The following is a 27965-nucleotide window of genomic DNA, read 5'->3' as shown; positions in this document are numbered from 1 at the left end:
TATTTTCCCAAGCCTCGCAAAAAAGTTTTACCCACGTGACCCGATGTAGATTTCTGCATGTCGATGATGTTACATATACAGTAAATATACATCCTTACAGACAGTATATTACACACAGGAACTCCCAGTTTGGAGAAGCAGATGAGAGTACCTGCAGGGAAGTTAAGCAATGCACTGCTGTTGACGGCACGTTAGTTCGGATCTGAACGTCACACAATAACACAAACTAACCGATGGATGCAGCAGTAGACCAGCAACCTCCGTGATCTGTGGCTCTGAAGAGAGCGTAGATAACGGCTTCAGTTCCCTGCTGTCTGATGGCAAGTTAAAGTGGTGAAATATTCTACATATAGCATCCGCCTTTTAGTCTTTTCTTAGTCAAAGAAACCAGAGAAGGATACTGGAGGAATATTAACAAGCAGGAGGAGGTATCAGCTACAAAAAAAGAGGAGCTGATGTGTGCAGTAATCTGTCATGTAGAGTCAAATGTCACACGTATACAGGGAAACAGGTGTAAAGTGAATCCAGAGATGATACATGTTAAGTAACACCAGGCAGAAGAAAATGTGTGATTTACCTGAAGGCCACGAGCAACATGCAGCGCTACTTTTTCTATGTTGGCAGCCGGGAAAGCTTTCAGGCCGTCCTCCTTCCTCTTCTCGATCAGGTCATTGAGGGACTGCTCTCCTCCGTACTCCATCGCCAGACACTTTGATCCATCTTTGGCCGTGGTGAAGGCACGAAACCCTTTGATGTCGGGATAAGGAAGCGAAATGAACAAAGCAGAAAGTAACACAAAATAAAGATGTAAACTAAGCTAACAAGCCATGAAAAAGCATATGGAGTATAGGAATGTGTCCACTTGTAACACAGTGAGTGTACTGTACCGCTGCCATGTCTTACCAACAATGTTCGGATGATCGATTCCCTTCAGGACCTCCGCCTCCTCGTTCAGGCGCTTCTGGTAAACCGCCAGCTGTTTGGTGGCACACTTGGTGTTGATCTTCTTGATAGCCCAGGGAGAGCCATTCAACTTTCCCATTCTAGGATTCATTTGATCAACAATACATATTATTTATATACAGATGTGAAAATGACCCAATGTAGTCGGCTTGGGAAACAGCATAATTAAACAATGTTATCCTCAATTTATACTGAAGATGCATCTGAACGTGAATCATTTAAGGTAAATTATCAACACGATAAAACCGCAACCCACCGGTTTAGATCTCTAAAGCGTTATTTATTGGTGTATTATTTGATCCAGGCAAGTGTAGGGTGAGGATAAATGAGATATAGGGTAGGTGTGGAGTAAAACCATTTATTTATTATTTTTGTAAATGGAGAAAACCTCAAACCTGTTCATGAGGTAAACGTTGACTCCGGTCCCACAGCCCAGCTTCTTCATGAAGGGTGAGGCCGGGATGGTGACTGGGGTTCCTCCGCTGCTTACACAGCTCTTCACGCGGGCCTTTTTAGGGGTCTTGAAAGCGCTGTCGTCGATGAATGTGCCAGAGGAGGCCATTATGTCTAGGAAAACAAATACCGTAATGCTAATTATTATGACACGTTACACATGCTATAATGGCGACAGTCAGATTTACGTTGTTTTCATGGTGTTTTGAGTCAAACGACTGAATAATTTAGTAAATAAATCTCACGTTACCTGCGTTTTCTTTCACTGTCACTTCCAAATTGCTGATTCTGAAATTAAACCGCGCCGTTCAAAAGGTTACTTCCGTCTCACCAGGCTGTACGGAGTGGAAGCCGTAGAGGGACATACTGAACGAATGTCGTTTGCGGCTGGAAATGGTAAACAGCATTATAGCTAAACTGCACACCTGTTATATTTGTTTGAAAGGCTATACTGGTATAAATGTTCTACTGTGATTATAAACAGGAAATAGTGTTTATTATATTATAACATCATTTTAATCAGTTACAGTTGTAATACAGCATTTCAGCAGCTGAGGTCAGTGACGATATAAAATGATGGTATATTATGGTGGGAGGTTGCAAGTTGGTTTGCAAGTGCGCAAAAAATAGATGGATAGATTTGATAGGCTTTATATTATAATATATACTGTAGGTTTGCAAGTGGAACCAATTGTACAAATATATAGATGGATGGATAGATAGATAGATAGACAGATGGATAGATAGATAGATGGATGGACGGACGGACAGACAGACAGACAGACAGACAGACAGACAGACAGACAGACAGACAGACAGACAGACAGACAGACAGACAGACAGACAGACAGACAGACAGACAGACAGATAAAAGTAAAAATGATTTCCTCTGAGATGTAGTGGAGTAGAAATATAAAGCTGAATAAAATGGAAATACTTAGGGAACGTAAAAGTATTTCAAATTTGTATTTTAAGTAGGCTATAGTAATAAATGTATTCAGTTACATTCTACCACTGATCACACATCCACTCTCTCTTCACCTGTTGACTTCTTGAAAGTGCCTCTTTCCAATTAAAAACAAAAACAAAGTGCACGTATTTAAACACATCTACATTTTATTACTTCAGCAGTGCATATTCAGCAATTTAGTGGTACAAATCAACCAAACACAAAGTAAAAAAGTGTATTTTTTAAGGTAAAGTGAAGCACTGTGTCAGGTATCTTCTTGACATAATCGTGTTTGATTTAGGCATTTATTTGTGTGTGTATGTTGTGAACTCCATAGCCCTTATATGTGCTATAACCAGCACAATGTAATAATAAAAAAAAGGCACGTGTATACGCATATGTGCTTAGAGCCATTATGCCAAAGTAAAGCATAGTAAGGTCTTTGTACAACCATGTATACATTTTAAAAAATGACACATTTGAGTGGTTAAGTGCACTTTGGAATGTGTTGTCACTTTCAGAGGGTACGGCATTAAGCTGCTTTACGTCTATAAAACCCAAGCACTGATCTGAGGTCAGCAGGGAACCGTAACTAATCAGGAAATCCCATCACCACAATCCATATTAACCAGCAAATTGTTAGTGTGAATTAGATTTATCTTTAAGAAAGCGTATTCCTTCTGTATTTTAATCTAAAAACTGGACAAAGCAACTGTGTTTTTACAGTTAATACATGAATATTCCCTGCATACAAAATGCGGCATCCACTGTAGTGCACCTCCCTCCAAAAGCAGCAATGTTACACATACGTAGAGGTGTTTATTACCTCATATTTTGCCAAATAATCTGCTTCAAATTTTCATCAAAACAAAATGCATCATCTGTTCTATATCCAGTCCCGTTTGAGCTCTTGACACTGATCGTAGAATAAAAAAAATCGGAGTCAGTGGAAATGGCACCCATCTCCAACTGATAATCTCCTAATTTATCTGTAACTAAATGGCCGAACTGACTTTTAGTGCTCAATCTAGCCATAATATTTTATACATAATGCTGTTGTTGTTAGGCTGACGATTCAAAATCATAAATGTCATGGTCATGGATGCGAAAAGCTGCTGACATAAATATTTCTTAATAATATTTTGTCAATAAAGTTTGCTGTAAATACTTGACTCCGCTCACTGAGGTACAACTGTGACTCTGCCTCTAAGAAAGTTTATGGTCGATCTGCTGGCACTTATCATATAATGATGAGGAGACCGACCACTGCTAAAGATGATAGTCTTCTATAAAATGACTTCATTGTTCAACATGAATGAACAGCAAAGGCCTGCTGGTATCAATACTGTGGAATAAAACATACTCAAACGTATTTTCAATCAATGATATTGTTCTTGCTTCTCTGGTTAAAATGAGCTCTGGGTGTTATCTTTGGCTGTTGCTTCAGAAAGGCAGAGCTCTAAAGTAATAACTCCTCCACGGCCAAAGTGCTGACTGTGACGCCTCTACAAGATGAATGAGGGTCATCAGGACGAGACTTAAAGACCTGGCTGCCACTCAGTCGTGCTATCAGCTACACTTCGGTGCTGCATAGAAAAAAACAGAGCAGATATTGTCCGAGAGTGTGTCTCTGTGTGTGAGTGTGTTTTAGAGTATGTCACTCGATCATGCAAACATTAGTTGGTAAGTATTCAACTCCTTTTCAGTATAAACCACCTTGTAGAGTACAGAAAAAACAAACTACTGGAGATGAAAGTGTAATTTGCGAGCTGGAAAACAACAAAGCAATGAACTCTGTACAGATTTACTGGTAGTAATAATTATCTGGTTATAAAATGTAAAAATATTGATTAGAGGAGATTTTTAAAAATAACCAAAAAAACGGCGCTACGGCAGTAATGCACATAGAAACGAAGCACGATGCCAACAAAGCCAAGGAAGAAGAAGACTGCTAGCTAGCAAACATGGACGTAAACAATGCGTGATTGAAAATATTACAAAAAATTGGCTTAGCAAAGGTTTTATGAGGAAGGAAATGCACTCCACATTTGTTAGACCTCAAGGATACACACAATGTGGTTTGGTGAGTAACACTGAATGCAAACAGAACTTTTGTTTGTGTACATAAAACTCCACAGGCAACCTTAAAAAGTAGCTAAAAAAGGTGACATTTTAGCCCAATTTTAGTCCAGTTTTTGACCTGCTAATCATCAAATGATTGCTTCCTAGGTAATGCTATATTATGTATAGTAAGGCAACACTGTGTATGTGTATCATCACTCAAAAGCCAATTCTACATAATACTGTGAAGAGCAGCTGCCTGTAAATGAAGAATGAGTTTGTCAATGTCTGAGTCAGTTTCTTTATGTGCCGTTTCAGAAACTTGAAAGACGAACGAAGACTCTGGGAGGGTGAAGATGTTGGATTAGCTTCTAATCCATAACGGGGGCCAAAACAGCAAACCTGCACCCAGACGAGCTTCTGAGGGCAGAGGGAGCCTTTGCAAGCTGACCTTCGGCCTTCACTGGAGACAGGTGAGCCCCGTTATTCAGTCTGATGAGTCATCCCCAGATCATCTGGTTGCTCAAAGATGCTCAAAAATGTTAGCATTTTCCTTGCTCCCATGATTCAGTCTTGTAGCTAAAACAATCAAATGTTAAATCATGAACTTCTAAGAAAGCTGCAGATTCATGCCCAACATGGAAGTTTGTCACTTTTCTTGCAGGTAAAATACAACATACTGCTAATGTGACACCCCTGCCGATGGGAGGACGGTGTAGCGCCTTGTAGCTTCTTGAAAGTTGAAGGCACTGTTTGAGGAGCGGTGTCGGGATCGTGAGGGTTTCAGACGACGCACGTCACACCAGCATCCTCCACGTGGCCACAGTTGGTTTTGCCCCAGCCAGAAAACTTACACTGGTGGATGGCGTGTTCGGTCCCCACACACGCCACGTCATCCATCCAGATCAGACCAGTACCTGCACAGAAAGGAGGAAAGAATTTATACATCGTAGTGCACAAAATGGACAATTTGTTTAACTCACAGGGAAAAGTTGCAGAGACTTAAGGTGGATGCTGGGGTGGTGGTGTCAAGGAGAGCTGGGCATTTCTCACGTTAACACTTATGTTAACCACAAAAATCCGGCATATCTCGTGTGGATGTAACAGTGCAGCTCGAGTTGACTGCCTGTACTGGTTTGGAGGCTTCACTCGATCATGCTGAGCCCTTTGTCTTGTTTTTGTTGAGTTTTTTGATTTCTTTCCATCTGATTTGCTTTGTTTTTTCCTGTCTGGCCTGTTTTGTTCAAAACTCTGCCTTTTGTAAAGTTAAAAAACCCCAATAAATAATCAAAAACATCCAAAAATCCCAAGGGTGTAATTTTGATTTTAGATGTGGGGGATAAAGAATGGAGAAGAACTCTGTCTGCAGGTTTTTCCTTTCAGGAAGCCCCAACAACCACTGTTGGTATCTTCATCGTCGTTTTAAACACTGCACAGCTCTTTTCACTTTATAACAGACACATTTGCATATTTTCTAATCTTGGCTATTGCAGGACACATTGTTACCACAATAACAAAGCTGCATTGTAGCATCTATACTCAGCTTGTGTTCTTCTTCTCTTCTCACATTTTAAGAGCTAGTTGTAGATATTTGGGTTCTCAGACAGACAAATGATGCTTCAGTTGTTGCTCTGCTATTTGCCAAAATGTTTCACGGTTATAAGAAGTTTAAAGGTTTTAAAGTGTTATCAGATGCAGAGACATATCTCAGAGACAGTCGCCATCCTTGTGTGTATACAAGTCTTCGGATCGAGACAGCAAGTTCTCCTCACAGAATTGTTGATCAGATAATATTGTATCCGGCAATAAAATACACAGTTCCAGCTGGTAAGCAGAGCTTTTGGCCGTATTGTTTCCCTATAAAACTTTGGTTCCTGTTTGTAGAACTGGAACTCACTGGAGGCCCTCCAGTGGAGGGTTTACGGAAAGTCCCTTCAGTTTTGCAAAACATTTTTCCGAGGCTCGGAGGAGATGGCGCTCAGCTGTGAGGGAATGAGAGTGCTGATAATGCAGTTTGAGGACACATGACTAAAAGGATAAGGTAGGTGAGAAGAGAGGCTGACTCATTGGTAATGCCCTGAAAGCAACATCTGGAGTCTTGTAACCGTCACTGCTACTCTGCTCTATGTCACAACTGTTTATCACTCGGACTGTACTGAGCTCTCAGTGAGGGATTCAAACTAATAGTGCTCAGAAAAAACGAGATAGAGAAGTGAGACATTCAATATAACCAACACGAGGTTGGCTAAGTCACGGACGAGGAAGATAAAAAGCACAAAATCAAAATTCACATAAACAAAGAAGTATAATTAAAAGCACTAGTTCAGCTTCGGGCAGTCTGGTTCATGAACTTGAATAATTCAAACCTATTCGTCTTCCACTTCCATTATTACCTCCTATAACTCGCAAAAAGTTCAAGGCACAGTCAAGATCATGATAAGAGTAATATGAATTAGCGCCCAATAAGGGCCATGTGAAAAATGATTGCTGTTACTGTGGAACAGTAAACTGAGACAATCTTCTAATTTATTTTGTCTTATGGCTGAATATATTATGTAACCGCGAAAAACAAAGCAAAATTCATCAGTTAATACTGACGGAAAAAGAAACCAAAAGAAAGTGTTTCTGCTTTCTCATGTTAACTGTACACTCCTACTGTTAACTGTACACTCCTACTGTGCACCACAGGTAATACATGTATTACCTGTGTACCACAGGTAATACATGTATTTTATATGACAAAGGTGGAGTTGCACTGTACATTATATATCTACATTAACTAATAGTAATCACAATATGTCTTTAAGTTAAGCTCTACCACATATTAAAAGTGAACAAACTATCAATTTCTTTATGTCTTCCATGTGGAATTAATGCCGATTTAATGTGTAAACTGTGTGTTTTTTAGGCTCTCCTGTGTTTGTATTTGTATACAGTGTTTATTCTTATGTACAGGTCTCATGAAAAGATCAAGAACATGAAAATAGAGTGTCTGTTGTGAAAGACTCATCATATAATTCAAAAGATAATTCACTGCACTAATAAGTCAAACTGTGTATTTCTTTCTGCAGCACATATGAGGTTGACCCCATGCAGACATATCAGAGATGTTTCATGCAAAAAGAGAAATGTTTTGACTGTTCAGACAACTCGTCCTTCCACTTAAAAATGTGTTGTTACAGTAAGTCTTTGTTACACTAAAGTCTTAGTCAGTTGCAAAAACACGTTCAGCTCTGTGCCACATTGAGCTGATACTTGATTACATGTGTGTTATTGTGTTTCAAAGACTGACTGTATATGTTCCCTAAAAATGCAAACAAGTAAGAAACTGATATATTTTCAGTTCTGCCAGTTTCAACTTGTCCTGTTTGTGCTTTTAACCACATTAGAGTTCAAAGAAAGAAGAAAACGTGGACACATAATCTGCCTGCTGAAACCACGACGAACTAAATGTAAGAAATGAATCGAGTCAATTCTATTTACACAGACCAAAATCCCAAATCTAAAATGTGCTTTGAAGGGATTTACAATATGTACAACACATGGGACTCTCTATCCTTAGACCCTCAATTTAATTAAGAACAAAACAAACAAAAATGAAATAAAAGCTCTTCCAGGACAAGGAGATGGAAATAGTTTCTTTTGTACACAAACAACTTCTGTAAAATCTGATCAAAATGTTGCATTTAAAGGCTCATATCTGCAAATAAACAGCAAAAATCGACATCTCAGTCAACCCGTATTATTCCAGCATTCCTGCTTTGCGTCGCAACTAAACATAACAGAAGAGAAACTGGCTGCATTGATTTGACATCTTCAAAGCAGCAGGAAGCAGCAGGAAGCAGCAGGAAGCAGCAGGAAGCAGCAGGAAGCAGCAGGAAGCAGCAGGAAGCAGCAGGAAGCAGCAGGAAGCAGCAGGAAGCAGCAGGAAGCAGCAGGCGCATGTGTCTCCATGAAGGCGTGTGCAGGATGGAAATGCGGTATGCGCTGGGGAGAACATGAGCCCCAGCTGTTCAGCCGCTGTGCCGTCCCAGGGTTTGCTTTAAATGGACACGGACCTTTAAACTGTTTATTCTGGATCTCAACACACTTTTACTGCGCTGTCTGGAGGCCGGGGGGGTCAGGCCGCTTGCACCAATCCTATGACACTTCTCACAAATAAGTGTTGAATCCCCAAAAACATCCATCTGTTTGTGGTTTTAAAGGAACACCCAGGCATGATTTATAAGAGACTCACTTTTACAATGATTGGAAAGGCTGTTTGAATAAATGTGCTAACAAAAGAAAGAAAACAACCCTAGAAGTCCTGGACTTTTTCCAGGACTTTTTCCAGGACTTTTTCTAACCTCGGTAAGTCGCTCTCCTTGATTGCTGATGTCTGTGTCTTCTCACTGATTATAAGGTCGAACAAGCAACCGATCTTCTGTTTCTCGTCATGGGAGCGAGAGATCACTGTTCACCGATGCAAAGAAAGCAACTATTCTTCATACAGTCTATCCATAAGTGTGTCATCTTGATGGTGTAAATTGTAATTTTACTATGTTGGTTTATTCTGTACACACACAATCTATTCGTTTGTATTGGTTTCTGATTTCTTTCCGTTTTTACAATAAAGATTTTGTGTGTTTTGTTTTCTTGCATTAATCGAGGGTCAAAGGACAGAGGTGTTGTAAACTGTACAGATCGTAAAAACCCCAAAAAGGAAATTTGTGATTTGTGATACTGTGGCAAATTAAATAAACAAAAGAAGATGAAACCTCATCTCAAGTGACCCCAAAAAAAAATCATGAAAAATGACTCTTACTATGCATTTAAATAATCAGTGAACGTGTGCATTTAAACAGAGGCTCAGGTCCTCTGCTAGTGTTAAAACTCTGTGCTTGTGGGAACTTTCACTGACACTCGGTCTTCAGCAAATGTTTAGTCTATTAAGAAGCAGTTGATTGCCGAAAGAAAAACATCAGCTGTTTGTCCTGAATAAGAATGATAACAAACGTGTAGAAAGCGTCAATACGTACGCAGGGCTGATTTGCGATAGAAAGTGACCTTTGTACTAGAACGAATAGTTAAAGTGTCCAGATACGTAGACGCCTGTGTGAAACGCGAAATATGTGTGTTACCTTGTGCCAGCCCACTGCATGTTGTTTACTGAGTATAAATACCAGAGACTCGGAGACAGATCTTCGAGCGGTCTTGATGTACATTCTGTATGTGAATCAACCGTCTCCTTCTTTGCAAAGAATAAATGTCCAATGATGAATGATTTTTTACTCCAGTCTCGAGTGAATTTTTCTAACACATGGTTAAGATTCAAATTTTGTATCACACAATCTTCCTCAGCAGACGAAGTTTAGCCTGTGTTGTCATCAAATATATTGTCAATTTTCAAATTGACATTTTTTCTGAGCACTTCAAGGACTTTCCATTCATGTTGGCTTCAAAGTAGGATGTAAAAACCATAACATTAGTTGACAAAACAATCTCAAAACGATTGTGTGATACCGTCAAAAAGCTCCAAAGAAGCTACTAAATAGACCTTTAAAAGTGACCACTTCCCACATATATGATCCCATATGTTGAAACGTCATGCTTCATATATTATTAAAAAGCACAGACAGGATTGCCAGATATCTGAGGCATCGTTTTATAGTTTGGTTTCCTTAAAACACAAGAATAACAATTGGTGCTTGTTTGCTTTTTTTGGTTTCTTTTGGCTATACGTGAGATTATAAATACACTCTCTGGTGTCCTGGTGGACTGGTGAGGGATCTTATATGCATTGCAATAATTTGAAATGTTTCTATTATTTAGTTTGGGTATTCATTATTGCAATCCGGATTCTTTTTATTTGCCTCATGGGGCGACTGGAGCTCAGTTTGTACAGCAGCTCTGCCCTTAATAGCATTGTCAGTGTCTTGAACCCCAAATTGCTTCCAAAGTTGCTTTTGACCAATGTGTCTGTCAAATGCAGCCATGGCATGTACAAATAAATATTTCATAGAAAATGAAATTGAATTTATCCAACAGTTACAGGCCAATCTGCGTCTAAAAAATAACGTGAAAGCCTTAAAAGATGCTCTGATTTAAAAAAGTTAAAGGTGACTGTCTCATCTGAAAAGATGTATTTGAATTGCAGATCGTTTTAAATTGGATCCAGCCGTGATGTTCGTCACTGCTGTGGAGCTTCTCCCCTGGATCAAACACATGTTTTGCCCCAGTTTTCCAGACTTATTGGTAACAACTCTGCAGAGACTCGGAATGATGTAAGGCCGACTTGGTGAATGAAATAAAATGGAGAGGGAGAGACAGAGAGACAGAGAGACAGAGAGACAGAGAGAGACAAAGAGCGAGAAAGCAAGAGCGATGGATATGAGCCCTGAGACTCTTTCTAGACGACATCTGGCTCGCAAAACTTTCCCCATAAAACCTTGATATTAATCTCTGCAGCATTTTAGGGCATTGTCACTGTAAGTAAAACCAGGCAACAGCAAAATAACAAAAAATGCAGAGTTCGTAAAAAATCAGAACTACTACCATCAGTAAACTTCATCATGGATACGTGCTGGGGGCAATTTATTTTTTACTTATTTCCTGTCTTGATTGAGATGTTCTTTATTGCATAAAATGACCATGACTCATAAAGAATGAGCTTAATGGGAGAGTACCTTCAAACTAATAATGAAAATATCCTCTATTCTTACTTGCCTTACTGTAGTTATACTGGTGTTTAGTTTTAATACAGCTGATGCATTCACTAAATCTGTGTTTTGTTGATTAACTACTTAGCATCCAGAGACCGTTTGGTTTCTGCTTCTATCTACAGAAACTTCCCTGAGATAGATGTTTGCAGATGACATCTTTTTCTCGTAGGCATGTACAGTCTTGAAGTCATAAAGTTTGGGCAGTGCATCGCAGACATCTTTGCAGACATGAGCAGCATAAAATGTATGTTTCATGGACTCTCATGGGTCTCATAGAATAAACTAGGTGGTTCTCAAAACACTTCTGAGGTGGTTCAAATACACACTTGATGGCAGGAAACCAGCAGCTTGTACATGTTTGAGTGTCGGCCGTCTCATACCGTGTCCGAAGCGTCCGGTCTTATGGACCTCGGCGACTCCTTTGTATCCCAGCATCGTGCACACCACGTCCCCATCTTTTTTGTCCCAGACGTCGTCACACACCGTCCCCCAGCGCCGTTCATGGAAAACCTCCACACGACCTTCGTGAGGGCCTGACCCATTGACCAGCCGCACCAGGGTCTCGTCCACTGCAACGCACACAAGCCCACATTAACATAAGGATCTGTATGCAATGTGGAGTTTTGCAATATGTGTGCAAATACACATAGCATTTAAATACACATTCGCTTCTACGATCGAATGTGTTCGCAGGCAGTTTATTGGATCCTTCAAGCGATGAAAGGTTTGTAGCAAACAGCATCATGCTCCTTAGTGTGCAGAAAATGAAGTCTTAATGAAGTCTATTATTCATTCCAACACAACTATATTTAAAGAACACATGACTCTCTTCATCCGGCACTTGTTGGCATGACTTTGAACTCAAAATGAGCAGGATATTTTCATTGCGAGTGTTTATGAGTTGAATGAATCCTTGTAAATCAAACCAATATGACAACAAGCGGAGACGAAGGTTGTTTCCAACATGCTGCAGCAGAAGTTTTTTTTTATTATCCAGAAACCACATAAATAGTCTTTGATTCAAAAAGTAAAATCAATAAAATGATTCCCATGTGAAGTCTTTCTTCCTTGTTATGTAAAACGTTGGGGGTTACAAGAATTTGGAACTGGGCGTTCAGTCCAAAAATGTATTTTTTCTGCGATTGCTGACCATCATCTGAACATAATGATCTATAGTCTGGCAATAATCACTGGAGTTTGACAGAGTACCGGATGAAGGATTTTGAAATCCACAACTCCGGTCTTTGAAACTTCATGCATCTGTAAACAAACAAAGTAAACAAAACTCCAGCACGCAGTAGATGCAGAACTTGTTTTCCTTTCTCCACTTTTTGTTTTGGTTCATTAAACAAGATATTACATGTTTTTGGTGAAGTTCTAGCTCCATATTTACTAAGCAAACACTAGAGTGGCATTCATCTTCTCATCTCACTCTCTGTAAGAAAATGAATACGCTTATTTCCCACATTACAGAACTATTTCTCTAAGTAGATACACTTAATCCCAAAATTGCTCCCGTAGCAGTGCCTAGGGTGTACGTATGTGATAAAATCTCAATTGTAAGCCGCTTTGGATAAAAGTGTCTGCTAATGTAATGTCATACACATTTTACAAATACCAGATTTTTAACACAATATATATCAGGGTATTAAAAAAACGAATAAAAATTCAGGGCTGGAGTGCCTTGCTCAACAACTTGCATAGAGGAATGTATAACATTATAAACAGATTGAAGTGTGTGTGTGTGTGTGTGAGTGAGTGTGTTTGCGTTAGCTGAGGCTTTATTGATCCAATGTACATCTCGTATTCCTAAAACTATGCTGTATAATTGACTTGATTTATCACCTTTGACAGCGCAGAGAAAATGAGAAAGAAAGGTAAACACACACACACACACACACACACACACACACACACACACACACACACACACACACACTCACACACTATCCTCTGTGTTAAGTCATGCTCGCTGACCGAGACTGTTGACAAAGTGCTGGAGACTAAACCCAGACACATTATCTGGACAGGATATTAGTCTCATCAGACCATCATAAATTCTAACTGTGTACCATTTAACTCTGATTAGACAGTCAAGTAGTACCATAACATCACACAATCATATCTGCATATTTGTATCACATTCTTGCAGAAAACCAGCAAATTGAAACCAGAAATTAGGTGTCCTTTCAACCTCCCGTTGCTCTTTTTTCTCGACAGACCTAAAGTGACCGAAAGAGCGGAAGAGCGGAAAGCAACGAGTGCTAGAATAGCACATATTAGTTTTCAACAAAGAAAGAGTAATTGAGTACTCAATTACCTGAAACAGATGTCGAAACTATTTGTTCACTCGTCAAACACAAAACAGTCCCTCTTTTCTAAATTCCTACTAAGTTGGGTAAAACCTGGAAGACTCTTCGCTGGCATGAAGATGAAGCAGTATCACAGTTATTGATACATTTTATGATGGTTAACTACTCTTTTGACAGGATATTTTACTTTAAAATGTCATTAAATCAACCACCAGACAAAACTCTTCTCCAGTGGCAGCAGAAAAACAACCTTTTTTTTCACACACGTGATGCATATTGTTTTGCTAATGGTCATTTATAGCTTTGGTGGTGTAGATTTACCCTCAATTATAGTCTTCTAGTCACTGAGAAACACAATTAAATTAGCTGTCTTTTATCTTTTTTTGGTTCAGGAGAAATGGGATACAGACAAACACAGTATAGTTATTTTTATTATCAGCTGAATTGATTGAATTCGTGTTAATATTGGATTTTATTGAGATTGCAGCAAATTTTTGACACTTCTTTGGAAGGATACCACAACAATACCACTTTCCCTGACTTACTCATCTTTTCCAGAGAGTCTGTGAAGAAGATGAGGAGGAAGAGGAACAAGAGGAAAGGTTCTGAGTGGGCGCAGCACATAACCAAGATAGTTATGTTGTCTAAACACAACTGGTTGTCGTAAAAAAAATCAACATGTCAAAACCACACATTTCATTTTTGGATTCAAATAATACGACTTTAACTTACAACTAAGACCTTAAGTTTATGTAGTTCATGACTTTTACTGAGTCATAAAGCTTGTGCACAATAACGCGAGGGAGAGAGAAGTTATCAATCCAAACAAATACTTCTTCAAGTAATAATGCATAAAAAGAATCAAGAACCCCGGTGACTAACTTATCCTGCCTCTTTACAGTCGGACAGCTCTCATGTTCACTTTCGACAGTCAACAAAGTGGTTCACCGTAAACTCACGAATTTGGACAACAAACCTGTTGTTCCTGTGCATGAGATATAATGACCAGGGGAAATTAGACCAGCCAGCTCCAAGTGTTGAGGGTCGTCCAAGTGGTTCAAGCCTCAGAGGCCGGGGGGAGCTACAGCCCCAGACTGTCGATACCTGAAGAAGGCCAGAACAGGGAGTGATCGCCTATTACTAACGTTTATCTGGCAGGCAGGAAGGGTCTGCACTGAGCAGGGCTGAATGGCTCCAGGACAGCAGTTAACCAGCTTCAGCTGTTCAGAATATGTCCGTCTTATTGTTGTCTTTCACAATGTTAGCTCTTCTAGTGTCTTTTATGTTTTCTTCTCTTTACTCCTCTTCCTGTTTAGCGCAATTTGTTTGCTTCTAATTCGATTTTCTTGGCCAGTCTTGCACTCTCACAACTGCGCGTACCATACAAGCACATTTAAAAAAACAGTGTGTGCCTCTCATGTGGTCTTTGTTTTACATTCTCAAGTATTAGTTTGTCATTTTTGGAAATACCCTGATTTACTTTTCAGCCAAGTGAAAGGTTATAATATATTTAAAAGTACTTAAAAATCTCTTCACAATTTATTCTCAAAAGTTGTAGAGGCTCCTAATGGATTTGCAATGGATGCAAAGATATGTGATACTTGATGCAGTATGACTTTTAAAAGAAGCGATGACTATAATAGTGTTTATCAATGAGGTGCCTTTGACCTGAATACTACTGTGATATGTGAAATGAATGGTTTGACGATTTGAGAAAAATGCTTTACCTTCTTGCTGAGAATTAGATGAAAAGATTGATACCACTCTCACATCTGTTTGGTAAATATAAGGCTTCAGCCAGAAACCGGTTAGCCTAGCTTAGCATAAAGACCAAGAGTTAGCCTGGCTCTATCCAATGGTGACAAAAGCAGCCAGTATCACCACAGATTTCCCAATTATATTAAGTATCGATTCAATTATGGATATTTCAGTTACAATGCAATTATTTTATTGTTGAGTTGTGGTATTTCCACAATATTTCACTTCAATTTGGCACATCTTTTGTCCAGCTCTTCTCTGTCTTCATAGCTTTTAAGTATAAATTGCAACCAGACATTTGCCTTTAATCTTGGCGGTGACTCCCGTTGTAGCAACTGTAGTAACTGAGGTTCGCTATAGTCTCGCACATTGCCAGATCTCGCTGCAATAACCAGAACCAGAAGCTCGCCGAGCAGGACCAACAGGTTTAAAGATTGAATCTACATTGGATCATCATTCAAATGAAAATCGATTTGAATATTTTAAACACAGCCGTACAGATGAAAGGATCAAACTGGATCTGATTCTGCAGATACAATTAAAAATGACAAATTAAAGACTGACCTTTAAAGTGTTCTCAGCATCAGTATTTCTGCATGTGTGTTTGGTTAGCTGTGGTTGCAAATTAGAAATGAATATAATTAGAACACTGTGGGGGAACCGGGTCGTTCTGTTGCCGCAAACAGATCATTGAATGCAGAAAATAAAAAGAACATAATAATACGGGAGAACTGAAGAGCAGAAGATAAACATGTGTTGACTAATCTCTGATAATGGTCCTCGGTACTGATGTGTGACACTAAGGAGAGCGTTTAGCTTGATGTCAAATAGAAATAATAACGCCGTGTTTTCATGAGTCCCAAGCAGAAAATGAAAAAGTTGGTGTTTTGTTACAAGTTACATACACATAGGAAAACGTCTTTGAGGAATTCTAAGAGGGAAATTGTTGGACTTCAGCCTCAACTAGTGTCAGACGTATTTCATGCCAAACCCTAAAAATGTAAACTCAGTGATACAGAACAGCTCATGATATTCTTATCCCTTTCTGCAGGGAACCATTGAAAGATTCACAACTTTGCGAATGGATTCAAGTGTGTATATCTGCACTAACATAAGCCACCATCTTTAGCAAGTCCAGCTAAGCAGCGTACACCTATTGGTACATCCAGGCCACCTTAGGTGTATTCGTTTGAGGGGGTACAGGTTCCCTCACTTTGTTGTTTATTAGGCTAATGTTGGTGGCTCTGTCCTGCTCTATAGGTTTATTGTATGCTTCTTGAGACCCAGCACATGCTGTCTTTTTTCTTGCTGTCAAGGTTCACGCAAGAGCTAAAGATTGTGATCCTTTCGGTGACATAACGTCCTGTATGGCAGGTTCATATTGTGTCAACACCCGACATGTGTGGATGAACGTCCTTTGTCCCACAGACAAACCTTGAGTGGTTTTGGGTCACTCGTTCTGGTAAGTGATCGTATGCAGTGCGTATGCTTTGAAGTGTAAAAAGATCTGAGTCATGCATCAAACGATAAGTCAGCCACATGAGGCTTGTGACAAGTGAGGCTGTGATTGGATAGTTCTAACAGCCAGCAGCATGTGGTGTCAGTCTGCCTTTCTTTCTGTGAAACCTCAAAGATTGGTGTCCTGTAAATGAAGTGAGGAAAGAATTGATCTTTGACGTTTCTTTAACGGGCAGAAAAAGCGTATTCAGATGGGCGGGGGTTCATGTCTATTTGACGGCAACTCCACCACATCGCTCATCGCATAGAGAAAACAAACATACTGATGTAGAAGGTAGAACAACATTTGTGGCAAAACAAGAGAAATGTCTGTGGTTTTGCGGGTCATTAATGTTTTTTTTCCTTTGGTTGGTGGTTTTGGAAGAGATTCCAGCTCACTCTCACAGGACGTATGTATATGTATAATGGTTTACAAGTCCTTTTGATGTACATTAAGCCATGTGGTTCTTCATCGTGTGCCGGAAACCGCGAGATTACGGTGAAAAGAAAAGCAGATCCTTTAAACTTCCCACAGCTCTTTGCACAGGATAGCAGGTGTGGCAGAGATCTGTGAGGCCCATAAAGTCATCAGCTCGTAAATATCTGAACTTCTTTTGCCAATTTTGGATTATGTGCACTGATACATGTGCTTGTATTACAGCAGTGTTTCATTACTGCGTGGCCGTTAAGGGTAGACTATTTATATAATTTATCAACAGTGTTTATTTGATTATTCTTGTGTTTTTATCTTTTCCAGACATTTAAATCTCCATCCTAACATTTGGAATCTCTTGTTGAATGAACATATTTTAAATGCAGTCAGTTCACAATGTCTGTAAATGTAGCTAGCTTCTCTTATGTGTGTGCCTCTCATGTATTGCCACGACTGTACATTTCAGTCAAAGAGATTCAGCATCCGGTTTTACAATAAAATCGTTAGTCAAAATGTTTTGGGAGAACCAAGAGGGCTCAAAGACTCTTTTAACCATCTGGATAAAAACAAATTGTCCACAGAACATTGAAATATTTTTTAATAATCTAAATTAAGACAGTGGCTGGAAATGACATATCTCATTCCTTAATTTGAACATGAACCAAAATGTAATAATGTATTATCTGTTATATTGGTGTATATTGATCTTTCTTTCTGATATTTTACATTTTCAAAACATCATATTCATATTTTGATTGTGGTTAATATTTCTGACTGTGCACCAACTGGAATTCTTTTTTCATCCAGATGTTTAGAAGAGTCTTTGAGGATTGGCTATGTGTTGTTCAAAGATCGCCTGGTATACTATTTTATTTTAGGTCAATTAGATGCTTATAATTGTGACTCTCATATAATGTTTAGTACACAAGAGGCATAAATTGAAGCTACCACTCCACCAGTACAGAAATTTAGCAGATGTCTGAAATAGTTAAGATGTAGATTAAACAGAGTAATACAATCTGATGTTGCTGTTGTTTACATGAAGATACGATCACTTATAATGCATCCTAACGGCTCAGGGTAATGCTTTCTGCAATAAACATCTGATCCATTTATCTGTTTATGTCTCATCTTTCTTTGCAGTACCTGATCACAATGTTCTGCTGCGACAAAATTGAGAATATAAACTTTTCTAATGATGTTCACATAAAACAGTTTAGTGGGAGAAGAAGATGCTGGTGGAAAGAATATTAAACAGTGTCACTGGAATTGAAACATTGTAACATAAGCTGGTACAACTTGGTTTTCCGCAAAAGAGTCTATAAAACACTTCATTTTAGTGTTGAATCTTTTAGCAGACCATGTTCTCTTTACTGTTGAACCACATTGGATGAACTGCCTCTCTACGAGTCTGTCTGCAAGCAGCACATTGCTGAAGTCACACACACACAAAAAAAGAGAGAATTGGAGTTCCTTAAGTCTCTGGTAATCTCAGTCCAGGGACTACTTCTCAAGGAACTAAAAGGTTCCTTCAGCCCATTGTTGTTCAGACCTGGAGACTGAGGAGGGCTGCTGGTGGTCACAAGGGTAAACACACTTTGAATCTAACAGTGGAGCGAAATTTACTTTTTACTTGTTCTAATCTAAATATTTGTAGATATGTTCTATGTGTGGCATGAAGAAGCTACAACTAACATTTGATTGTGCAATCCCGTGTTTTACAATGACAAAAAATGTACCTTGATTTAGAATTGTATAAAAGTGACATTAAACTATTGCTCATTCATGCTGGGGACCCTGAGACCCTTTCAAGGACCCTAGAAGATCCCAAACCCAGGTGAACGGTTCAAAAGTTACTCAAAAGCGATGTTCATACATTAGTTTGAGCAGTTACATTTCTTTCTATTTTATTTGTTCAAACAGGTGGAACAATTTCAACCTGACCTCACAATGATCTCATGACATTGCCAGAATCCAGCTGCCATGCAATGTAAGACATATATTATTAACCAGGACAGACTGGGGAGGAACGAGCACTGTCTTCACCCTAACACCAACAGCATTGGTCCAGTCTTCAAATGTGTTGAAACAACCTTATGCTTGCCTGAGAAGGACCTCTCGGGCTGTGCAAATTCAGACTATTGTCTCTCTAAAAAGGTAGGAAGTTAAGAGACATGACGTTATGTCGTCGCAAACATCATCGGGAGGAGGTTAGGTCAGCAAAACGTGTGATTTGGACATGGGCGACTGTTCCTTTAAAGTGTTCCAAGTAGATTCAATTACCAAAGCAGAGTCATATTAATTGCTTGATATACAGGTGTTACTGTACAGTCATCATACACATTTTTGGAGGGCACAGACAAATATGATGTCCTGCCGATATCGGTACAAGAACAGAAAACATCCATTAGCTGTTTGTCACTTCTTTCACACCTTTACACTGTTAACCCACATATCAGCTCTTACCCGTTTTCTCCCCTCGATCCCCTTTCTCCCCCTTCGAGCCTCTTTCTCCTCTGTCACCTGAGGACAAACAGAAAAACAAACAGGAAATCATACAGACTTTACAGGACAAGACATAAAATCTGAGCTGGTAAAAGAGAACTTTCAATCTTAGACAAACATTAAACTTGACCTGTGCTTAGATGCCGACTGTTTCTCGACTCTTCACAATCTAGTTGGACTTGTGAGAGCAAATGTTCTTGTGTCATGCTTTAGTTTCATGTATAACACCTTGTTTGCGGTTTATTAGAGCTCAATGCTCTAAAGACCTATTCATCAGTTGAACCTGACACTCATAACCAAAACCAATGATGTGTACCGCCTACAGACACACCATAGCACACATGGGGGCAGAAATGTGAAATAAGACAGAAACAGCTTAACCGAAAGGTTTAGATTTAAAAACCTTTCCTCCACCTCATACCCATTTCCTCTCCTTTGTATATTGTTTTTGCAAAAGCCTCAAAAAGAAATTCTGCCCTGTAATCTTGCCTTGTGATATGGGCATAAAATGTGACAAATTAGAGTACACCAGCCCTGCGTCCGGTTCTTAATTTACCTCTAAAAGGTGTGGTTGAATGTTGCTTTTATGTGAGGTGAATGAGGTTGAAATAGAGGAAGCAGAAAAAGAGTGGACAGAAGTAGAACTGAAATAAAGGTACCAGTGTCAAGATCATTTCTTGGAGCGTCTTTACAGTGTAGATGTTTGAATGTTGGAAAACAGCTCAATCAATGTGAGGAGAAAGTCCTCTCATTTGTGGTTTCTGCAAAATGACAGTATGTTCAAGCACGACACCTCCCTCCAATCATCATCTTGGATACGTCTGTTTCTCATTTGTTTTCGTTTCAAAATATGATTCTGTTTCAAACTTGGGGAATAACCTCCAAAGCAGGAGAGAGAGTCTTTTCAGTGCCATTCGTTGCTAATTTTCAGCCATGAGGTTTGAAACCACAAGTCTGTTTTTGCCGTGAAGCTATAAGAGGATCAGCTTCAAGTCCCACCCTTAATTTGAATCCTTATTTCACATCCCAGACCACAGGCGCAGCTGCCAGGAAAAACCAAACACACTGGTAATCTACTGCTAAGCCACAAGAGACAACAGAGGCATTTGATTTCAAACTGCACTCGTAAAGTCGCATGCTGGTGGTAACAAATGGCAGTTATGAGTAAATGTGTCACATTTAAGCTCTTAGAGCCTCACTAAATAACTATTTTAACCATATTAGCAGCTGTATGGATGGAGAAGTTAGTCTGTTGTTTCATCAATTTATCTCAACAACTATTGGATGCATTGTAATTAGCAAATGCTGGCATGTTAACAAGCACATTAGTACTTTAGTATTGTCATTGGCTGTAGGCTCTTTGTCTTGTTTGTATTAACAATAAATACAATTACTTTGTTTTGGTTTCACAGCTGGCAAAGTAACTGTATTGTTTAGTCTCAGCACACAGATTCATTTTTCAGCTGTAGCAGGCCGCTGTTTACACTGAACATTATCAATAATCCCACTGTTTCTGAGACGTTGGTGGAGACCAAAACAGAGTTAAAATGCAAGTGAATATTGGACGTATCAGGTTGCCAAAACCAGAACTCCAAACACCTTGGATAAATATATTTCTGGGCTGTGTCTGCCAGCTCGGTGTGGAGTTTTACTTTCCCACGGGCCAAAATAATAATCAATCCAGCTTTAAACATCAAGAAATGACGGACAATATTTTGGCAAACTTGTTCACTTCAGCTGATCTGTGGTGCTTTTGAACCAAAGAAAAAGCCAACACCTAATGCACTCTCTGCTCAGTCTATCCACCATTCATCTATAAAAGAAAAAACACACCACGAAACTTCCCAGTGCTGCTTTAACAAGCTTTCAGTATCCACAGCTGAGCAACTGCCTTCTGCCACTGAGGCCCCGTTCACACCAGAAAGTCTACAAACTCTTCACCCTTCGCTGGTTTGTTAAACTCAACCAGACCCCAGATGGGTGGAAGCACAGACAGACATTGTTGTAAACTGCCAGAGTGTAGATGTCCAAACATCCACAAAGAACCGTGTTTTCTTCATTTTCTCTCCATTTTTCTCGAAAAATACGAATTTGTGTGGTGTTTTCAAATCTTTACAAAATTGACTTGTCAACCAAACAATGCCGCCAGGGTGCTACTCTAAGGGTGCTACTCTAAGGGTGCTACTCTAAGGGTGCTACTCTTTTCATGCTTGCTCAGCCATGGTGGCTTTTGCTGTCTGAGCTAACCTTTTCACTCCAAACAAATCAGAGGCCTGTTACACCAAATTTAAACATGCAAGCTGTGATTTACAACAGAAGAACATTTCGTCTTGCTTATTTTTTTCATTTCACAAACACCACACACAAGTTACAATCACTTGCTGAAACAGGCCCCTGATGGTACATGAAATCTGTATGATACATTTTGTTCCAGTAAAAAGCTAAAAAAAAAAACACTGGTTGTGTGACGAAGCCATTAAGGTTTTTTTGTCATACTTCATTTTTTCCTTGCATAAGGGACAGCTTGTCTTATTTTTATTGAATCCAGTTTCCTTTTCACTGCACTAATTCGTTTACTTTTTATTTTTTTACAATTTCTTGTCCAATACTGTTTCATAATTTCTTCTAGTTAAGACTTTATCGGCCAAGTGCTTGTCTTCAACATTCATTGAACGCCCGCTGCATAGCTGTGCACGCACACATAGTACGGGCAGGACAGTTATAGCAGCAAAAGGCACATGTTTCCCTCTAAAAAGGATCAAATCTAGGGTGGAGTCTGGTGCAGTGTTGAGCCACGTGCTCACACAACAGACAACAGATCAGCCTGGTCCAAGGTTTTGAGAGCTGCTGGCCAGAATAGGGAGAGTGGGACTCAAACACTGGACGTTTCAGCCAAATCCAACTCTCTGATCAGCAACAGCTGTTGGCAAACACACACAACCACATATATGTATATATGTATAATATATATATATATATATACTGTATGTTTCCGAGTGTGTTTTTGTTATTGTTGGCTCTGTCAAGCTGGTGATGCCGGAGTGGAAACATTGACACCCTATAGGGGTTTATGTAGATATAGACTGGTGTGGATAAATGGATACATAGATGGATCAGTGGATGGAGGAAAAGGGAAGAGAGAGAAACAGAAATTGCAGCGTGAGGTCATTGAGTCTGTTCAAAATATTTTCAATTCCAAAAGTTGGCACCTTATACTCATGTCTACTTAGAAAATTTGAACGCTCTTGTCAAAGAAATATATATTTATCGGGTGCAATGGAAAACTACTGGATATACAGAATGGTGAACAATTTCCTGATTTTCTCTCACAATAGTATATTAAGCTGTTTTGCTCGGCTATTAAATGCTCCTGATGGAATTTGTATCATATATAAGGACATATGGGTCCCTGAATACCTTTAACTGTGTCAGGAAAATAAAAATGAACTTTCCATTGGACTCCTTATCCACTATGGTTTATAAGTCTTTGGTGTGATTTGAACAAATGTAAGGCCTGTTACTTGACACTTGTCTATAGGGATCATATTAATTCCAATACAGCTATTTATATATGTGTTTGCATTATGTTTGATGAAGACACAGTAGTGTTGAAACATTTGTGCCGAATTAAGTCAATCAGCGTGCTAAAATCGCTTTTTTTTCTCCTCGTAAGTCATTTTCAATGTTTATGATGCTCAGAAAAATATTTTAACCTTTTTAAAGTTGATTTTGTAATAATTATATGTGTTAAAATATTTCCTTGCATCGACTCATTTGAAACAGCTGATTTGATGCACACACACCTGTTTCCATGGAATAAATAAAGGAACATGTGGATAGTTCAGCAATTATAACTTCCGTGGCAAAACAAAAAAAGGAACCAAGTGCCAGCTGTTAGTGATGGACGATGTGTGAAAGACTTGGTTGTGCTGAAGGAATTTTCTACTCTGGCAGAAAAAAAGTCAACATCTCAAGCAACCATCTGAAAAGTCGAAAATGATTTGAGCCGTGAACGCCTTGACAAGATTAAGCTGTTGTACAAGACTGCAGGGTGCAACAGGCTTCTTCTACTGACATGTGGATGACGAACTGCTGGGTGAGTGGGTGACTTTAATGTGACTACTACTGTTACCCCGTAAAGCACACAGCGTTGTGATTGTCATATTGTATTTTGATTGTAATGTTTAATCTGTGCTGTATATGTTCTTGTGCTTCAATATGTTTTCTAGATGAACATTGGTGGCCTTGACTTCAATGCATCAAGACAGAAATACGCTAGAGTACACGCTATAATTAAGGAGTGTAAAATGTATTGATTAATATGAGAAATACAAGACATACCTCTGGGACCAGCAGGTCCAAAGTCTCCTTTTTCTCCCTGAAAGCCGCTGACTCCGACAGACCCTTTAATTCCCTGGTTGCCCTGGATCCCTTTTTCTCCTGTAAACCCTGAAACACAAACGGATGATTGATAATCATCAAATAGGAAAACGCTGTATATACATAATATACTGCAACATCCTTCATCAGAGTCAACATCAGCTATGACACCATTCAAAGTTCCTTAACTATCGTGGCCTTTACCTGCTTTAAAGTAAATCATGTAAAGATAATTTAATACATTTTTGTTTAGTGCAGAGATGATCAGATTTTAATTTATGAAATTCAAGTTCAAAGGTAACGCAAACTCCTTCTAATTGGCATTTAAAGATGAAAGCATCCAATCAAATCGAATCCATGAATTAGAGGTGCTGCTGTGGTGCAAAATTAGAAATTACTATAGCAAGGACTTTGTCTTCATTAATAACTTATTTAAATTAAGTTGTATGTACAAATCATTGCAAATCCCACTGTATACCATGGCAATTTGAAAAGTAGTAATAACTTTTGGACTTTATGATACAATATCAATCAGCCTTACTGCTTCCTTTCCCCCCTCCCTGCCCTGCCACTTCTTCCACCATCTGCCAACGCCTCAAATCTCTGAATGCGTGCCTATACGCTCTTTTGTTGCATAAAACAATTTTCTGCAGAGTCCTACCCCGTGGCACACAATGATAACTTCTGTTGACAGTAAGCACACTGAAATGTCTTGAAATCAATGTGCTAATGAGTTATTGATTGAACCGTTGGAGCATGAAGCTAAATCTTGTCGCTCTACCCCGATATGCTCCGATTACATTGTTGTGACTACTCAGCAATCTGAATGACATAATTACACTGAATGCATGAGAGACAGAGACACAAAATAAACTGATGATGGATGAGGTCATGTCTCCCTCCTCAAAAAGCCCACTGTGAAAATGCAATCCATCATTCTCTGGAAGGAGTGCAAAGTGTTCTGCAAAATGTCCAACAAGATCATTCAACAAACCCAAAAAGGGTTCTTAGAGCCTGATGATGAATTCTGTAAGAAAATTAGCTTAGCTCTTCATGAAATATATTTGGCTAAACAATAAAACTACCACCTAAAATTTACCTGCAACGTTGTCCAGGCTGAGAACAATATATGGAGCCTTACTGGCCTTGTATAGTATATTATAACACTGACTAGTTAGTGTTGTTCGGTTCCAATATGATGCATCATTTGCTGTTTGATTGATAAAGTCAACAAGTAATTGTAATAAAGGTCCACTCGATTAATTATACCAGAGAACCCCCGTGGCAGCGCCAACTTTATATGAAGTCTAATTGGGTCAGGTAGTCTATAAGACTGGAGGAGAAGTGGAGGTAGTCACCGTGACGTCACCCATTATTTGGTGGACTTGAGTTTTGAAGCCTGGAGTTTGGAATTTTTTGCCGTCGCCATCTTGTTTTTTGAAACCGTGGTGGTGGAGCTAAGTACAACATTGAGTGAGACATTTTTAGGCGATCAAAATGTTACAATTTACTTTCATAAACTGGAAACCCACTGTGAAAGGGTTAAAGTTGTAGGATGAAAACCCGGACAACTCCAAGACCGGACAACTGGGTTGTCTTTAACACAATTAAAGTTGAAGATAATGCTTCTTGGAAACGTGAGAGCTGCAGTTCATCGGCCAGGCAATGTGGATCAGATGATGACAGGGGAGGCGCTGGGTTGATGATTCAAGAGGTACCAAGCTGGAAAGGGTCCCAAAAACATCTGGAGTCACATTGTTGTTGATTGTATCTTACAGTATCTATGAAAATAAGTCATTCCATGGGTTTGAGGTGCCAGTTCTGTCTGGATGAGGGTTCATGTTGTGGTTTTTGGTGGAATTACCTTCGAGACGAAGATAGATGACCCGTCCCACAGGCCACGTACACACCCTGTCTGAAAATGAATCCCCATCCAAAGTCTGGGGCTTTGTTTTCTTAAGGGGATTCATATGACCTGTTTTTAATCTCTGTGCTCACTGCATTATCAAAACAACTGAATTGAATCACAAAAGCAGAGGTCATAACTCCAGCGAAATCCTTTTACGTTAAAAAAAGCTTGTAACTCAAAATTTGGTGTTTACATTGGAAATTTATAGGGCAAGTGCATTTTTCACCTTTTTATGAAAAGTCATCTAAAAACCACAACAGTCCATTATTGACACTGTGCTTGTGTTACTCTGGCTTCACACTATTCACAATTCCTGATCTTTCCTGTCTTACAGGTATGACAAAGATGTGTGTAATACTTCCAAAGCCACAACTTCACAGCATTTCCCACAGGTTGAGGACATGTTTGCAGTGGTTGGCATTGAAGTTTGAAGCAATGGTATTTCAATTCAGTGTTGAGGCAAACAGGAAATGAGGGGAAAGACATGTGGGCGTAACACGTAACAAAGGTCTACGCTTTGGTTATGTATATATGTGCCTTATATGTTCGGGCCATCAGGACCTCCCTCCGTCTTCATATTTAACGGACAAATATGTGAGTGGTATCGATCGTCTCATCTAACTGTGCTAGAAACAAAGTATTTCCAAAAATCTCAAACTGTTCCTTGAATCGGTCTTCGGCCATTTGTATCCAATTAAAAAACTGAGGAATGGTTGTCTGGTTGTACCCACCCCGCAGACCTGTCAACCCAGGAGCCCCAGGGGGCCCCAGTGGTCCAGTACCACCCTTCTCTCCCTTTGGCCCCGGAGGTCCTGCAAAAAGAAACACAATTAAGCTCACAATTGATTACACGATGAGTTGGTAATACCACGCAAACAATGCAAATACTAACACAAATACTAACACAAATATAAGACACACTCAATAACATTTAATAACTGCATGTTGGATCGCTCATCATCAAAGGTTTTGCCAAAATCAATCAGGAATCGTGTAGATATTCACTTGAAAAGGGAAAACATGAGACCATATAATGATTTTATCAATGTCAGGAACCCTCAGTCCTATTCCTCATTCATAGTACGTGCACACACGCACGCACGCACGCACACGCCAAAAAGTTAGGCCAAACTGCGTCTTACACTAGTTTCAGGATTCAATCCAAAAATGTTGTTTTACTTGGAGAAAGTGAGTGAAAAAAAGCCAAATTGTGATTGAAAGAGGGCAAGAGAGACACACATACAGTGAGAAAGACAGAGGGAGGGGGAGAGAGAGAGATAGAGAGAGAGAGAGAGAGAGAGAGAGAGAGCGAGAGAGAGAGAGAGAGAGAGAGAGGAAGAGAGAGAGAGAGAGCGAGAGAGAGCGAGAGAGAGAGAGAGAGAGAGAGAGAGAGAGAGAGAGAGAGAGAGAGAGAGAGAGAGAGAGAGGGGGGGGGGGGTCTGGCCACAATGGGAGCCACATGTGTAACAAGGTGGACCAAAACACAGCTTGTGGGACTGCTTAAAAATTCAGGGCTTGTTATTGTCCAGGGGTTCTGATCCTTCAGATCCTCTAATGTTCTTCATTTGCAAGTTTCTGGTGCCGATAAACTGCCGGCTTTGAGATACAGATCTGCCTGCTGCTGCCTCGAGCAGCTTCACAACTGGACGCACTTAACTGGTGACCGCAGGTCAGGAGCCTGCTAAAAGGTCACATTAAGAGGTGATGCTGGGTGTCTACTACCGCGTCTATGTGTTATGTGTGTGTTCTCTCATTTCTATCCTTGTATGGATATTCTGTATCAACAGAGAAAACAATTGGCTATTTCGATTAATTGTTGATTTAAAAAGTTTCGTTTTAAAGAAAAAATGGCAAACATTCCCCTTCCATTGTTTCTGTGGAGTTTCTGTAGAGTTTCTGTCGGGACCATCTTCCTATTGAAATCCTTTGTGCAGATTTGACCTGAAGACCTGATCTGACCTGAGTTAACTCTTAATGAGTTTTTATTGTGATGTTGGGTATCTGGACACTGTTGCAAAATAATCTGTTGTCCTGTCACAGGAAT

At 39.5% G+C, this 27965-nt stretch overlaps 2 protein-coding genes across 3 annotated transcripts in view; both read right to left on the bottom strand.

Moving 5' to 3' along the window:
* The window catches only part of pbk (PDZ binding kinase), a 10769-nt gene extending 9008 nt beyond the window's left edge, over positions 1-1761 (bottom strand). The window contains exons 1-4 of the mRNA XM_079290511.1: positions 1667-1761; positions 1359-1530; positions 904-1043; positions 578-747 (exon numbers count right to left, since the gene is read on the bottom strand). Coding sequence (XP_079146637.1) covers positions 578-747; positions 904-1043; positions 1359-1525 — 477 coding nt within the window. The 5' untranslated portion in view covers positions 1526-1530; positions 1667-1761. The remainder of the gene's footprint in view (positions 1-577; positions 748-903; positions 1044-1358; positions 1531-1666) is intronic.
* A 753-nt stretch (positions 1762-2514) lies between these two features.
* Positions 2515-27965, bottom strand: part of scara5 (scavenger receptor class A, member 5 (putative)) — a 64655-nt gene continuing 39204 nt past the window's right edge. For both annotated transcript variants that reach the window (XM_079291098.1, XM_079291099.1), the window contains 5 exons: positions 26653-26733; positions 23974-24081; positions 19594-19650; positions 11508-11696; positions 2515-5343 (listed from right to left, as the gene is read on the bottom strand). In XM_079291098.1, the coding sequence (XP_079147224.1) occupies positions 5210-5343; positions 11508-11696; positions 19594-19650; positions 23974-24081; positions 26653-26733 (569 nt within the window). In that variant the 3' untranslated portion in view covers positions 2515-5209. The remainder of the gene's footprint in view (positions 5344-11507; positions 11697-19593; positions 19651-23973; positions 24082-26652; positions 26734-27965) is intronic.

The sequence above is a fragment of the Melanostigma gelatinosum genome, assembly GCF_949748355.1.
Source record: "Melanostigma gelatinosum genome assembly, chromosome: 19".
NCBI lineage: Eukaryota > Metazoa > Chordata > Actinopteri > Perciformes > Zoarcidae > Melanostigma > Melanostigma gelatinosum.
The sequence above is the reverse complement of the archived record's forward strand: the minus strand, read 5'-3'. Positions and strand labels throughout refer to the sequence as shown.